The sequence below is a fragment of the Lucilia sericata genome, unplaced genomic scaffold (assembly GCF_015586225.1).
Source record: "Lucilia sericata isolate MDLA Ls3-8-SP2 unplaced genomic scaffold, ASM1558622v1 Contig000112F_arrow, whole genome shotgun sequence".
Taxonomy (NCBI): Eukaryota; Metazoa; Arthropoda; class Insecta; order Diptera; family Calliphoridae; genus Lucilia; species Lucilia sericata.
Window position 1 is genome coordinate 433,886 of NW_023994144.1, and position 16,877 is coordinate 450,762.

General features: G+C 30.6%; 1 protein-coding gene across 1 annotated transcript; it reads right to left on the reverse strand.

Moving 5' to 3' along the window:
- Nucleotides 1-212: 212 nt before the first annotated feature.
- LOC119600398 lies at nucleotides 213-15,527 on the reverse strand. The gene is made up of 4 exons (XM_037950588.1): nucleotides 15,347-15,527; nucleotides 13,911-14,821; nucleotides 13,657-13,850; nucleotides 213-1,856 (listed from the first exon to the last, which is right to left on the reverse strand). The coding sequence occupies exons 2-4, from the start codon at nucleotides 14,814-14,816 to the stop codon at nucleotides 542-544; spliced, it is 2,415 nt and encodes an 804-aa protein (XP_037806516.1). The 5' UTR covers nucleotides 14,817-14,821; nucleotides 15,347-15,527; the 3' UTR covers nucleotides 213-541.
- Between the last annotated feature and the right edge of the window lie 1,350 nt (nucleotides 15,528-16,877).

A 16,877-nucleotide genomic window follows, 5' to 3' on the forward strand; every position in this document is an offset into this window, starting at 1 on the left:
ATTTCATTGCATGTGTTCTATAACTTTCCAAACAAAAAAATCTATAAATTTAAAATCGACTTGTAAACACACGTATTTATTTTTTTAGTTTTAATGTAAAAAAAAAAGAAACGAAACGCTGTAATTTTTTACAACAATAACTTGTTGTAGTACACAGACGAGTTCTGTGTCAATACAATTGTGGTAAAAAAATTAATGTGTTTCTTTTCTTGTTTTTTTTTTTTTTTTTTTTTTTTTTGTTTTTTTTGTTTAATGTGTTTTGTTTACAAATTATTTGAATAACACAACTAAAAGTGGAAGACTGAACATATTCGATAAAAATTGTAATTATGACTTGGTTGAAATACATACGCTGTGTACATATACGTAGTAGTTTACTATAAAATCGGAGCATGTCTTTCGAATAGATATCTCTTAATATAACATCGAAATTTAAACTGAAAAAAATATAAATAATTGAAGTTCATCAATATTGGATCTGGTATTCAGTTCTACCAGTTTTCATTTTTCACGTTCACAACAATGTATTTTTCCAATATCTTTAATTTCCATTATTTTGAACCTTACGTATGTTACACAACCATTTTATTATGCGTGCATTACGTTCCACAATCGATGGTGGTTCAGTGGGTCTATAGGTCTGTGGTGCCTGTGGCTGTGTCTCGGTACTATCGGGCAAACGCATAGAGTCAACGGTACTAACATCGGAGAAAAAAACTGTACTATTACTGCCATCACTGCTGCCGTTACTGTGTTTTCTTTTTGAAAATGTATAGATTTCATGAAATTTATCATCATTCAAACCCAACCGATCGAAAAATTTCTCCAAATCCATTAGTGGCTCTGACGATGTATGCAACAATTCATGAGAACGTCGAAGAGCATGATTGGCATATTGATCTCTGAACTCTTTTATTTGTTGTTGTTGTGATATTTGCTGCGATGGTAGGGGAGGTTTCTGCGGTGTTTGCTGTTGTGATTGTGAATGTTGATGCTGTGGCGGTGGTGCATGCTGCTGCTGCTGGTATTCATCAGCTGAGAAGCATTTGGGGAAGAAATAACGATGATGCTCTGATCTTCTGTAGGTATCCATTGGTGATGTATGAGAGTGATCATTGGCCGAGTAGGGAGGTGCTGAGGGTTGCACTGGTAGCGATATGCGGTTGTGTCTTTTAAATCGGATACATTTTTGGCGCTTAAATTGAATAGGTGGAGGACTAATGTCCTCAATAGATGGTTGAGATCCAGGCGACTGCACAATAGGTTCATCGGATGAGGCTTTATGTTTCATATAACTCTGACTAGCATGAGTTTGATGAGTCGAGGAACTATAATAGCGAGTGTCGTCACTTTGATAACGTGGTGATGGTGGTATGTAGTCATCTTGAAAGGCTTCTGGTACTTCGGGTGTAGTGAAATTAAATAAATAATCCGGAGAGTCGAAATTTTCATTCATCGGCTTGCAAGAGTAGTCACAATATGAATTGTTGCTATGTTGTGTAGATGAGCCACTATCACGTCTATACTCAACCCGTGTGGTGGCACTGCAACATTTCTTAGCTCTTTCCTCTCGATCGAGCTCAACTCGATGTTGGCGGTAACACGGTTCACTACGGTGGGTGTAGTGACCCGAAGAACCACCTGAATCACGATTTAATGAAGATTCTCCAGCGGATTTAATGGATCTATTGCCCCGACTACAGCAACTTAAAATTTCACTATGTGGTGAATGACGGTTGATTTGTGTGTGTAAATCAGGCAGGGATTTGTGGCTATTAATATTGTATGATGCGGCAGTGTATTTAGATTTATCATTGGCCTCATGTGAGTGTGAATATGAACGCTGATAATTGTACCTTTATAGAAGATAAAAATAAAAATATGAATAAAATTTACATACATATTTTTAATGAATGGAGTTCGTGGGTTCCATTTATGAAAGGTCTCTGGTAATTATCAAAAAAAAAAAAATTAATAAATAAGAAAATAAAAATAGACCAGAAAAATAACGGGTTTGCTGCGGAATTGTATATAACTGAATGAAAATTGCATCATATATACTATGTAGCTTCTTACCATTAATTAGAAGTCACCATAAATCAAAGGACACACTAATCTTATAATACGTCTTACGCATTTCTACATTTTAGTTAATGACTGTTTCTGAATATCGTTAGTTGTTTTCGAACTATAGTGCATTATTCATTGCAATTATATTTTCAAATATCAGTATTTTTAACGCAGAATTAGCTAAAGATGCATAATTTCTATTACACCCCTTATTGAATTATGCGTAACAAGTCTCATTATTTCGATTCATTATTACAGCATCCAATTTTATTTCAAAATTAAGATAACAAGAGATCGGTCAGATAGCAACTCTGATCCGAAAAGTTTAATTGTAGTAATATATAAGTTCATAACTTATAAATAATTATCAGCTGATTGAACACCACCTTATGTGATTTCGCTTCGAGCCGGTTCATAATGTAAACTTTTTCAAAAGTTTTCCAAAAATAGTTTCCCTGTGTGAATCGGCTTTATACAATATTTTCCTCTCCATACAAAATGTATGAAAACTCATTGTCGACAGCGGTTGTGGTTCAATTGTAATGCTGTTACTGTAAGGCGGCATATTCATCTTCAACACTCGACTTTATTAACTTTAGTCAATGACGATTTATTAAAGACTGACTCATTTGGTTTCTTGCCTTCGCTATTTATACCAAGTCATGATTTTCTAGATACATATTTCCAGGACATTCTAGCGAACACATTCTTGAAAACTCTATTTATATAATATCGTGCTCGTGTTTATAATCATAATCAAAGCAAGGATTTTCATGCACAAAAAAATTAAAAATATGCGCCTATAATATGTCCTATAAAAATGGGAAATATGCACTAAAAATGTCAAAATATGCACCAAAAACTATTACTTTATGTACTCTTATACCTCTTTAACGGAACCACGATCTCGAGAAGTGTCTATTAAAGAAATAAATCTATGTCTATTAAAGAAATAAATATTATTTTCATAAATTCATTACATTAAAAAATATTGTTTATATTATTTAAAAAAATCAATAATTTTAGTTTGTTACACCCTACACCACTATAGTGGGGAGGGTATTATGCGTTTGTACTGATGTTTGTCAATAATAAAGTCCTACACACACCTTAAAGTATACCAATCCGTCGGTGCGTCCATGTAAACCTACAGGTCGCAATTTTTAAGATAATATGATGAAATTTGGCAAATAATCTTCTTTGACCGAAGGACGAAGCCTATTGAAAATTATTAAAATCGATCCACTATTTCGTATAGCCCCCACACAACCCTACCCCCTGAATAGGGCTCATAAATATGTTCGACAAAACTTAGTTTTATATAAGTCTTAATAATACTGCTGATTTTCGTAATGATCGGGCCTCACTTGATCCTATCCCTTAAGTTCCCTTCAGTAAATGAATGACATGATGATATTCTGCATACATAACTGATGCTTATTAGTCACTTTTAGGTCATCAAAAAGAGTCAAAAATGAAAAGTTATCTTTTTATATGAAATTGTCCGACCCTCATAATATTGGGTGATTGTGTGACATTAAAACCATTTTCTGATGGATATTTTGTATGGGGCTAGGGTGAAAAAGATGTGTGTGTCATATTTGGTCAAGTTATTTATATTATTATGCATTTGCATAGAAATCCTTGCCCTAAATTTCGTTACAATATTTTTGTAATTTCTTTTTAATTCAAATTGATTTTACACATGAAAATTTTCTCAAAATTTGATAAAGTAAATGGAAAAAGTTAGTAATTATTTTTTTAGATTTTAAGATTTTATATAGTCTGAACACAGAAAAAACTAATTAAAAAATTCCAATTAAACGGAACCGGACCAATATTCATACAGTTATTTAACAACACGGTAATCTACATAAAATTATGTCATTCGAGTATAATCATGCTGACTGGAGGATACCTTGGATGTCCTGCAGCGAAGTTGAAAATTGTACTTTTTTGTTTTATCCTTATAACTTTAATTTAAGGTAAACGAATTTTATTTCTTTTTACAATATAGTACCAACATATAACAATAAAAAAATTTTTAAATAACATTAGGAAATTCGTTAAAAATTTAGTGAAATATTTTGAAATAAATTCGTGATTTTTGGTTAATGTGTTTTTTTTACTTTTAACAATATTTGTTCTTCTTGCATCATGATACATAAACCATATATACAAATATGAAATTTTGGAAGTAATAAGATCCTCACAAACATCATGACAAGCACTTACAAACATCAACAACTATATTTTTTAAAAGAAAGAACATCGCATTTATCACTATTGGTATCGTATTGTTGTATCATCATATGTCTTTAATATTTCGAAGAAACATTTATTGACACAAAAACAAAAGAATATTAAAAACTTACGACATACAACGTTACGGCACCGATTGTGAATTGTGTAATATTTTGAATTCATGAGTATGTAAAAATAACAAACAAAAGTTGAATTCAATTCTGAATATTTCACTGCGTTTTAGCGAATTTCCAATTTTAACCGAAAAATGGTATTATTGGTGTGTGTTCGTAGTACTTTATGGAAAAACTCAAATGAATTTAGCCCAAATTATTGTTATAAGGATAAAACAAAAAAAGGCTCAATTTTCAACTTCCTTGCAAGGAATACTGCAATAACTGTTATCATGATAATACTCTTTAGAAAGATAGTTTGTAGACTTCCAAGTTGTTAAAAAACTTTGGAATTTAGTTCCAATTCTACAAATCTAGAGCTAACCGAAAATTTTAATAACGATTTTTGAACTCAAAGTGTAAGTTTTATATATCATTATTTAAATTTCTTGTATATCAATTTTTTTATCTATTTTGGTTCTGATTTGAATATCTGGATCTACTTAAGCCATTTTTGTAATTTTTTTTATCATTATTATTAACAATCGCCTTTCATTCCCCTTGCTTTTCCCCATACGATTATTTTCAAAAGAAATCCGTTTTTGTTCGCTATTTCAGCGGAATTTTTTATCAATTGTGGTTAAAAATTAATCTATTGGATTTAGGGCGATGCTCTGAGCAGGTCATTCCAATTTTCACTGTTTTTTAACCTTTGTCGTGTATTTGCCTAATGCCTCATAAATCTGTTGAGGCATTAGGTCTCATTTTTACGGTATTTATTTTTATCAATGTTTATTAAACACGCTCGTGAATATGTATTAAAGCCTATTTCTGAAGAGGGCTTTATATGGGAGGTAGGGTCAATTATGGTCCAACCATCATAAAATTTTCTAAAAAGATTAGGAAAAAAAGAGTAGGAAAATAAAAATTAAACCGAAAGTATTTAGATAGAAAAATTAACACAAAATGTGTATGAAAGTTGTTATTTTATCACAAAATTTAAAGAAAATTTCATCCATAAAAAAACCGGTTAACCGACACCAAAAAAACCGGCCAGACGAATTTTTACTTTCAAAATAGTATCGATTTCCTGATTTTTGGTTCAAAAATGCCGATTTTTTACCCAATCAAACCCAATCGAACAAACCAACGAATTTATTATAACTTTACAAAAGCAAAAATGACATGGAGCTTTTAAAACAATTGGGAAAAGAAAATTTACATTACGGTACAACATCTGATCTAAGGGTGCTAACATTTTTAAGAAATTTTTTATGTTTCGAAAAAAAATTTACACATTTTGCGGAAAAGTTAAAAAATCTTGAAATAATTTTCCATTATTAAAATTTACTCAGCAAAATCTTTACCTATCCGATTTTTGTTCCACGATAACCAGAAAATAACTGATTACAAATGTGCTTACCCCACTTTCCCGGATTTAAAATCGGCTTTACAGTAATTTGTGTTTATTAGTCTATTCTCTTACCCAATGCTCCATTAACAAGTTATTTGATCGTGCTATTTGGAATGGTTTTAACAAAAATTTAAAAAACAATACTTTTTCAAAAAACTTCTAATGTTGACTATGATTAGAACCAGTAAATAATTCCATATTAGACACACGCTCTAGACAATTAAATAATTAATGGTGTTGATAAAGATCACTCACTGCCAAGTAATGTATGAAATAACTACATCACTCATAACCAAAATTTGAAAAATTTTCACAAGGTAGTATTCCACAAATAATTATACATTTACAAATGTAAAAGTGACACAAATTCTAATAGATTTGATTCCAGTAAACCAAAGTTTCGGTGTACCCTTACAAAGAGTTCTTTTTTTTACGAAAACATTTCGTAACATTTTTTTCTTAAATTTTTGCGAAATTAAACATAATGGTGTTAATTATATTATCATTAAATAAAACTAATTCGAACTATTTTCATAAAAAAATTAAAAATTTGTGTGAAGAATAATTTTTAACTAAAATTAGTAAAATTGTTTTAAAATGAACAAAAATGTTTGCATAAATTAATATTTCGTAAATTTTACCATAGAGTGACTGTCATTAATATTCGGTTTTATGTTCTGAATTTTGAAATAAAAAAATATGATATTTCAAAAAGTTATTTTATACATATTAATGTACACGTTAAGAGCTCTCTATATATATCAATTTTTTTATATACAACGACTATGTTTGCGGTTTTTATGTTCTGAATTTTGAAATAAAAAAATATGATATTTCAAAAAGTTATTTTATACATATTAATGTACACGTTAAGAGCTCTCTATATATATCAATTTTTTTTATATACAACGACTATGTTTGCGGTTTTTATGTTCTGAATTTTGAAATAAAAAAATATGATATTTCAAAAAGTTATTTTATACATATTAATGTACACGTTAAGAGCTCTCTATATATATCAATTTTTTTTTATATACAACGACTAATTAAATAATTTGAAAACCTGGAATATTACCTAAATCTATGCTTCATTAATATTCGGTTTTTTCTTCTTACCAAAATGTACAACGCTGTAATTTTGCAACTCTGCAAAAATAGCTTGAATAATGGACGAAGTTATATTTACGAAGTTTAAGTCTACTCGTGTAACAAGTGAAATTTGTTTTAAAACCGTTTTTTTTAATAAAAAGCAATGGGTCGTAAAGGAAAAAATACTTCATTGGAGAAGAGGAATTTGGTGATTTTTCATTACGAAAATGGAAAAACCTATAAAAGTATAGCTGAAATATTAAATATGAAGCCAAATACTGTCGGTGATATTGTTCGAAGATATAAAAACGAAGGACGTATTCATTTTAAAAAACAAACTGGCCAACCGAAAAAGTTGACAGATATGGAAGAGCGTCTAATTGTTAGAAAAATCAAGGCAAATCCGCGCTTAAGTGCTCCTAAAATTGTTACTGAGGTGAAGGAGGAATTTAAAAAGGCAGTTTCCGAAGCAACAATTCGTCGAACCATTAAAAAGCAAGGGTATAATGGACGAGTTGCCCGTAAAAAGCCATATGTAAATATTAAAAATAGAAACTACCGACTTAAATTTGCTAAGGAACATATTAAAAAGGATGTAAGTTGGTGGGACGACGTTATATTTCTTGATGAAAGCAAATTTAATATATTTGGAAGTGACGGAAGAACAATGGTATGGCGTAAACCGAATGAGGAGCTGAAATAAAAAAACATTACTTCAACAGTAAAACACGGAGGAGGACATGTGATGGTTTGGGGATGTATATCGTCAAAAGGAGTTGGAAATCTAGTTTTTATTGATAGTACCATGAATAAGGATCTATACTTAACCATTTTGAAGGACAATTTAAAGCAATCAGCTGAAAAAATGGGAATTTCGTCAACCTTTAAATTATATCAGGACAACGATCCTAAACATAAAGCCCATGTTGTCCGTGAATGGTTACTTTATAACTGCCCAAAAGTGATTGAAACGCCAGCCCAATCTCCCGACATGAATCCCATTGAAAATTTATGGAATCATTTAGATCGTCAGATCCGTACAAGTCCAATTTCTTCTAAAAACGAGCTCAAAAAAAGGCTACAAGAAGAATGGGGCAAAATCAGCTTAGATTATTTAAAAAAATTATTTCTAATATGCCAAATCGACAACATGAAGTAATAAAAAATAATGGATATCCTACCAGATATTAGTTTTTTTTAAGTCATATTTTAAGATGATAAGTTGTAAGTTTTTATAAAACCGAATATTAATGAAGCTTTAACTTTTTGTTATTTTATACTTTTTTGTTTTTTTATTTCTTTTTTATCATTAATTTTAATTTCTAGAATAATATATTTTGATCTCGAGAAATATACATTAATTTAAAAAAAAACTTAATATGATTTTTTTTTAAATTCCTGCTTACATTTTAATATAAATAGCACTCAATAAAAAAACCGAATATTAATGGCAGTCACTGTATGTATATTACGAAAGAATTTCGTGGTGCGAAACAACGAAAGATTCTTAAAATGTACGACATTTTTCAGTGTAACAACAATTAGAGCTTTCTTCGAAAAAGAGATCTGTAGCTCAGTGGTGAGAGCTTCTAACTACAAATCGATGGACATCAAGTTCAACCTGTTTCAGAATTCATTTTTTCTTTTTATACCCACCATCACATAGAAATATTGGTTATACACCCACAAAAGTATATATGTATATATATTCTGTGTCCTTATTAAATTCTAAGGCGATCTAGCCATGTCTGTTCGTCCGTCTGTCTGTTGAAAGGACGATAGTGTCCGAACGGATTGAGCTAGAGGATTGAAATTTTTCACAAATATTCTCTATAGATTTGTTTCGTATTGAAAATGGGCAATATCGGTCCACGTTTTCGGATAGCCCCCATACAAGTAGACCGCCGATAAATAGCTTTAACGGGCACATCTGTTTTAAAAGTACGAGTATAGCGATGAAATTCGACACAAATAAGTTTCATATGATCCAAAATCTCCCTACCAAATTTCATGAGTATCGGCCCATAATTGACCATACCTCCCCATAAAAGGTCCCCTTCAGAAAATGACTGGCTTAAAAATACGAGTATAGTGATGTAATACGACACACATAAGTTTCAATGAAGCCAAAATCACTCTATCAAAGTTTTATGTGGATCGGTCCATAGTTGACCCTACCCACCATATAAGGTCCCGTTCAAAAAATGACCTTACCGTTCATTACTGGCTTAAAAATACTAGTATAGAGATCAAATTTGGCATAAGTAAGTCCCTTATGATCCAAAATCTATCTATCAAGTTTTATGTCGATCGGCCCATAATTGACCCTACCCCCATACAAGATCACCTTCAGAAATACGAGAAAAGCGATGAAATTCGACACACATATGTTTTATACGGGTTAAAATCTCTCTACTCTCTATTAATTGAGGATCGGTCCATAAGAAAATTACTTTAACAATCATTGCTGACTTAAAAATATGTGAAAAATTAGGAAATTTTATATAAGAAACATTTATAGGAATGTAAATCTTCCTACCGAATTTCATTCGGAAAGTGATATTCGATGTAAAGATGTTTCATATGAACCAAAATCGATCTAAAAATAATTAACCCTATCTATTATATAAAATCCATTTCAGTTAATTTGGGAAGCATTCCTTTTACGGCATACGCTTTGATGGTGGGAATATGAGATTCGGCACAGCCGAATATAACACTCTCACTTGTTATTATTTACTTTTTGTTGGAGAATCTGAACTAGTGATAATAATGGAAACATTAGGGAGATCGATATTATTTGACTTTTTTCAAAAACCGGTTTTCGGAATTACCGGAAATGGCATTTTCAAAAAACTGGTTTTCGGTTGATCATTTTTTTAAAACCGGCTAACCGGTTTTAATCAAAAGAGATAAAAGCAATAAATATGCGTTTTTTATATAACATGAATTCCAGAAACACAGAAAACCTTCACAGAAAAATTGTTCTCCCCGTTTAAATTTTTTTTTTAAAGTGCGTAAGTCGATTGAACATTCGAACCTTTTTATGCAAAATATTAAAAATATATTTTTGTCGCGGGCATTACATCTATTTTTTTGATTTATTTTCAAACGTTCTGTATGGAAAAAGTTTTAAATGTTATTAATATTTTATGCATTTGACAGAATTTAAAATATCTATGTACATAACTGATCACATTTGAGATGCAATATAAAAATGCATAAAATATTAATAAATTTTATATATGTTGAATAATAGATCTTTAAAAAATAGTTAAAATCCCTGTCAAAGAAAATATTTTTATTCCCACCATCATTCTGTTTGTAATACATCGAAGTATTGTTGAATACTACGCATATAAGGGCCCTTCAGAAAATGGCTATAACGCTCAATAACTTGCTTCAAAATTAAAGTATAGCTGCGAAATTCGAAATAAACATATTTTGTCAAATTTTATGCGGATCGATTCATAATTGGCACTAGCTTTCATAGACGCCCCCGTCAGAAAATTACTATAACGCTCATAACTATAATACATATAGTGACAAAATTAGACCATGGTCCATAATTGACCATAAAATAGGAACTCCGAAAATAGTATCGTCACTCTACTATTTATGTACATACATACACTCCTCGCCACTTGAATAGCACATATATCAATTTTTTTTGCAAAGCTTATATTTTTGGATCAGGAATTTCTGGAAACTTGTTTTTTCCCCTCATTGTAATATTTTTCGTTCTTAATAAAATGTGATACGAATGGTTGTCATATCTGTAATATTTGATTTCATATAAATTAAAAAACATCCACCAGAAAAAGTGATTTTATAACAACTTTTGTAATTAAAACTTATTGATTTAGATTATTTACAACGATATGAATTAAACTAAGCTATTTTAGTAATGTGTTGAACCTCCTTGATTGACTAACACTTCACAAATCCTGTTTGGAGGTGATTCATTTAGCTTGGCCATGTAATTCAAATGTACTGAGCTCCAGACTTTTTTAATTGCATAGATTAGTTCAGGAATTGTTGAATACTGTTTTCCAGACTCATAATCTTTCTGGGCAACCCATTCCCTCAAGTTTTCTATAATGTTTAAGTCTGGAGGGCAGCTCAACAATTCAACATTTTGGAACTCTATATAAGATTTTACGATCCGGGCAGTATGGATCCACCAACACTGCTATGTAAGTACTATTTTCATGCCCTTCGGATGGAACCACATTATATGAATCGTCTAGCATAGCAGTGTTGGTGGTGTCATAGTTTGGGGAGCAGTTTCCTATTATGGCACCTTCGAGCTTCAGTTTGTGAGCTCAAGTGTAAATGCTAAGAACTACATTGGGTTAATAAAAAAGATTTTTTTCGGTTTCCAATGACCTATATGGACCTAGCCCTTGGATCCTACAACAAGATAACGCCCCGATCCACACTGCCCGGATCGTAAAATCTTATATAGAGTTCCAAAATGTTGAATTGTTGAGCTGCCCTCCATATTCACCAGACTTAAACATTATAGAAAGCTTGTAGGAATGGGTTGCCCGGAAAGATTAAGAAGTCTGGAGCTCAGTACAACTGAATTACATGGCCAAGCTATATGAATCACTTCCAAACACGATTTTGTGATTTGTGAAGTGGAAGGAATTTCAACACATTACTAAAATAGCTTAGTTTAATTTATATCGTTGTAAATAATCTAAATTAATAAGTTTTAATTACAAAAGTTACTATAAAATCACTTTTTCTGGGGGATGTTCTCTTCAAGTGGCGAATTTTTAATAGTAGCTTTTTTCGATTAATTTACAAAAAAAATATAAAATCAAATATTACAGATATAGCAACCATTAGTATCACCTTTTATTCAGAACGAAAAATATTACAATGAGGGGAAAAAACAAGTTTCCAGAAATTCCTGATCCAAAAATATATAAAATTTATATATGTGCTGTTTAAGTGGCGAGGAGTGTATATACAATAATATAGTTTAGAATAAATATTATATACGAATACGAACGGTAAGAGTATATACCGTTTTATTTTGCAAAAAAAGAAAGGTTAAAAAATCGGCTTATGCTTGGAGTTTGGAAATACTTATATAAAATAAGAAGCTTAATATTACAAAACTATTTTAAAATGTCTATTATCGTATGTTATATAGAAAATACATAAAAAAAACCTGATTATTCGATATTCGGATACAGTAAATTTTCAAAAAAAAACGAGTTCCTCAATGTTGAAAAAACCGATAAACACCGGTCGGGAAAAACCGTGGCGATCACCCTAGGAAACATGTTATGCATAAACATTCGTCATTCGGTCACTCTAGCTTGAAATACTTTGATTATGTGATCGAGTTATTTTCGGTCTCTGCATACAGGGCGAGCTAAATTGATTTTTGGCCATATTTAGAGCAGTGGATATACGCAGATTAAGAATTTGCGAAAAAAAAATTAAAAAATAAAAATGGCGGATCCAAAATGGCGATTCACAATTTTAAAAGTTTTCTTAATGGAATTTGATTGAATGAACACGTTTTTTAGTTCTTTAGTCACTGATTTCGAATGCGAATTAAAATTTTTTAAATTTAACAAACTGAATCCAATATGGCGGATCAAACATAGACAAAAATGAAATTTTTGGCAATGAGTAGAGCAGTGGATCTATGTAATAAATAAATATCACATATAAGGTTTTCGGGGACGCTGATTAGTATTTTGTAAGAAGAAATTAAAAATTTAAATTGGCGACCAACATTTCTAAATATTGACTAAAAGGAATTTCCAATGAATATATTTTGTAAATCTATGGTCACTGATTACAAATCCGAATACAGATTTCAAAATTCTATAAACTGCACTAAAAATGGCGGATAAAACATAACCAAAAATTAAATATTTGTTTCTTAGAAGTATTTATGATCAATAAAGTAAAAAATATTTGGGTAACGTGTATCGAGGCATAATACTAAAAATCTTAATTAGATTTAAAAAAATTAAAAATGCCACTTAAAAGCAATAACTCACAATGATAAAAAAGTCCAAAGCCCCCGAATTTAGAATGTGTAACCTATTTTTCCTCTCAACCTAAATTTTACTTTTGGTCCAAAAATTGGTTTCCTGGCACAGAGTGCGTAGTCTGATTTTAATAAAATATGGTGTAAATATTTCTTTCCACCACTTTTTTTAATTACATTCACAGTTACGAATGGTGACCATCTTGTAATTTTTGGATACATAGACAACGCACAATGGATCAGAAGATGATTCTGAGAAAATCGTCTAATGAAATAAAGCAAAATAAATACGAAATCTTTATTAGTGTGTGAAATTATCATTGCTTCATGTTTGTATTAAATATCGAGAAACACTTTTATAAAACTTTGTAGTTTTGTCATTTACATTTATAATTTGGTGCACTTTGCCCAAACTTTTTTTTAAAGACAGTTTCCTAATCTATTATAACATCCATAAAATATGTTCCTTCGAACTGAGGATAGCAACATAAAAAATAGATAAAAATGTACCAAAGTTCTTATAACTATCATAAGTACAAGTTATTTTAATCAGAATTAATTAATGTAATGAGTAATAAATAAAAATGTAATTTTTCTCTAATTAAATCATTAAGAAATCCAAAATTATATGCACCAATATACATTTTTCAATAATTTTTTTAACTTCAACTTTAAATTAACTATAATTTAAAAGAAAGACTTACCTTGGTCTAGTATCATTATGAACTTCTGTCGAATCCTCGGCATATTCAGCTGGAGGACTTATAGGTCTATAATTTTCGGTCAAAACCAATGGCTCGTCGCCACTATCATACATACTATTGTAGTTTTGTTGAGAAAAGTATAAAGGCGGAGGTATGCGAAATGCCACATCCTCTTCAAATGAAACCGATTTTGTCTGAAAAAAATAACTTCTCATCTAGGAAACTTTTAGGTATATATAGCACCATTTACTCACCTCATTTAAAACTAGGGGTTCGCCATAGTGTTCTTTGCGATAACGAGCAAGTTTATCGCGTTCTTGTGAACCGTCACTTGACAACGACATTCTGAACTTACCATGATACATGGTATTATTCGCAGAACATTGTTGAGAAGCATGGTTGCTATGATGATGATGAATGTGAGAAGAACGACGATGAGCCTTGGTTGTACCGTAACGCCTTTCAGCTTCAGCGGCAGTGTAAGTTGTTTCCCCATACGATGGATTGTATTTACCCTCATCCAAGACCACACTAGAGCCATTACGACCTCTCTTTCCACTGCAAACCAGAGTGCTGGCACCAAAATTTGTACGTTCTATAATATTTTCGGTCTTTACAAAAAAAGGCTTACTTTCTGCCAAAAGTTCTACTGCAGATTTACGCTTTGATTGATGGCGATCATTACGGTACAGTACCGAAGAGGTGGGATGACTATGACCCCAATAACTGCGACAAGCCTCCGCCGATGACGAAGATCTCTGAACTGATGCCGCAGAATATTGTTTTTGTAAAGTGGAATGTTGTGAGGAATAACCCGAACTGACTGGCATACCATACGCTAACGACGAGGAATTGAATTGATGATGGCTTACAACGCTATTGGTATGATGATTTGCGTATGCAGACGTATGGTGATTAGGCGTAGTCAGTTGCTGTTGTGCCGAAGACCGGTGATACTTTGGCAGCGAAGGATACATGGTAGTGGTGTCGTATAACTGCAACTGATGCAAATATTGTTGGCTTCCCAGTGCTGTCGTAAATGAGGTTAATGAAGATAATGGGCCTAAATGTGGGTGATGATATCCTTCGTACGATTCAAAATTAATATCGTGTTGTCTTATCGTGTTGCTGGTGGCACAACTGTTTAACACAGCAGCCATTGAATCTATAAAATTAATAAATATGTACATACAATATAATTCGCATTACAACATTTTTACCAATAAGTACAGGTGTTTGAATCGTCAGGGACATAATTGGGGTCAATGTAAACAAAAAAATGCTCAATAAAACAAAACAAATAGAAACGAAGATTAAAGCCAACAGTAGGTGCGTTGTGTATAGTTTTCAAGGCGTTTTTTACATATGGTTGGTTAAAATAAAAATTCATATAGACAATTTAGAACATGCGCTCTTTAACCAACAACTTTCTATACTAATACAATTTTTTATTTTCCTCTAATATAGTCAATACAATGTATAGGAATTTTAATGATTTTTTAACTATATTTAAACAATTTTGATATTTTTAACAACTAAACTGTTAATTAACAAATTAATATGGCATAATTTTGATTATGAGAAACTAAACCGTTAATTAACAAATTAATGTGGAATAATTTTTAGATACCGATCCTTATTTTTATAGTTATAGATGTAAGAAATTATTATTTTATGTTTAATTTAATACCTTTCCTTTTGCGTTAATAAAAATTATTGTGCTTTGTTTTCAAACAATTCCTTTCAATTTAATATTTTTTACTTCTATTTTTAATAATGTTTTTGACGAAAATTTCTTGTGCGTTTTTATAAAATTAGTGTAATTCTTAACTTATTTACTACTTATTTATGCCAGGTTATGTATGGTTTTTAAATCCCTGTAACACACCAATATTTGAAACAACAACCCTTATTATTTGCACGGAGTTATTTATATATGTACATACATACATATGTATGTATGTATACATACATATTAGCAGCTGTTAGCAAGAAGAAAGCTTTATAGCCTGAACTGAAAGTTTATGCAAAAACGTGTATTTAAAAAAAACCGTTATAATATTTAAAAAAATATAATTAATTTTCTTGATTCAAATTCATACATACATACATTCATACATACATACATACATACATACATACATACATACATACATACATACATACATACATACATACATACATACATACATACATACATACATACATACATACATACATACATACATACATACTACATACATACATACATACATACATACATACATACATACATACATACATACATACATACATACATACATACATACATACATACATACATACATACATACATACATACATACATACATACATACATACATACATACATACATACATACATACATACATACATACATACATACATACATACATACATACATACATACATACATACATACATACATACATACATACATACATACATACATACATACATACATACATACATACTACATACATACATACATACATACATACATACATACATACATACATACATACATACATACATACATACATACATACATACATACATACATACATACATACATACATACATACATACATACATACATAAAAATTACATTTTCTTACATATTGCCTATTATTTTGCATTTTTGGGATTTTCAAACTTGTGGAAATAATTCATTTGTTGTTACGCCATTTGAATTTCATTTTAATAAAGTCAGGGTTGACAACAGGGTTCTAAAAATTTGCAGCAACATGTATTTTGATGCAGTCAATTTTACATTTTTTGGTTTGCATTTCACGATATGTATGTATATCAAAATAGTTTTCATCAGACGATGATCAGAATAGTGAGGCCAATTTCTTATACTCTTTCAGACTTTTGTTCGAACTTCGAAGAATGTTGGACATTTTATTAGACATTTATCCGACATCAGACTTTCTTATATTTGATCAGACTTTTGAACGAACTGTCGAATGAAAGTCAGACATAATATCTGACATTTTTCCCACTTCAATCAGATTTGTCGAAAAACCGTTATAATATTTAAAAAAAAATATAATTAATTTTCTTGATTCAAATTCATACATACATACATACATACATACATACATACATACATACATACATACATACATACATACATACATACATACATACATACATACATACATACATACATACATACATACATACATACATACATACA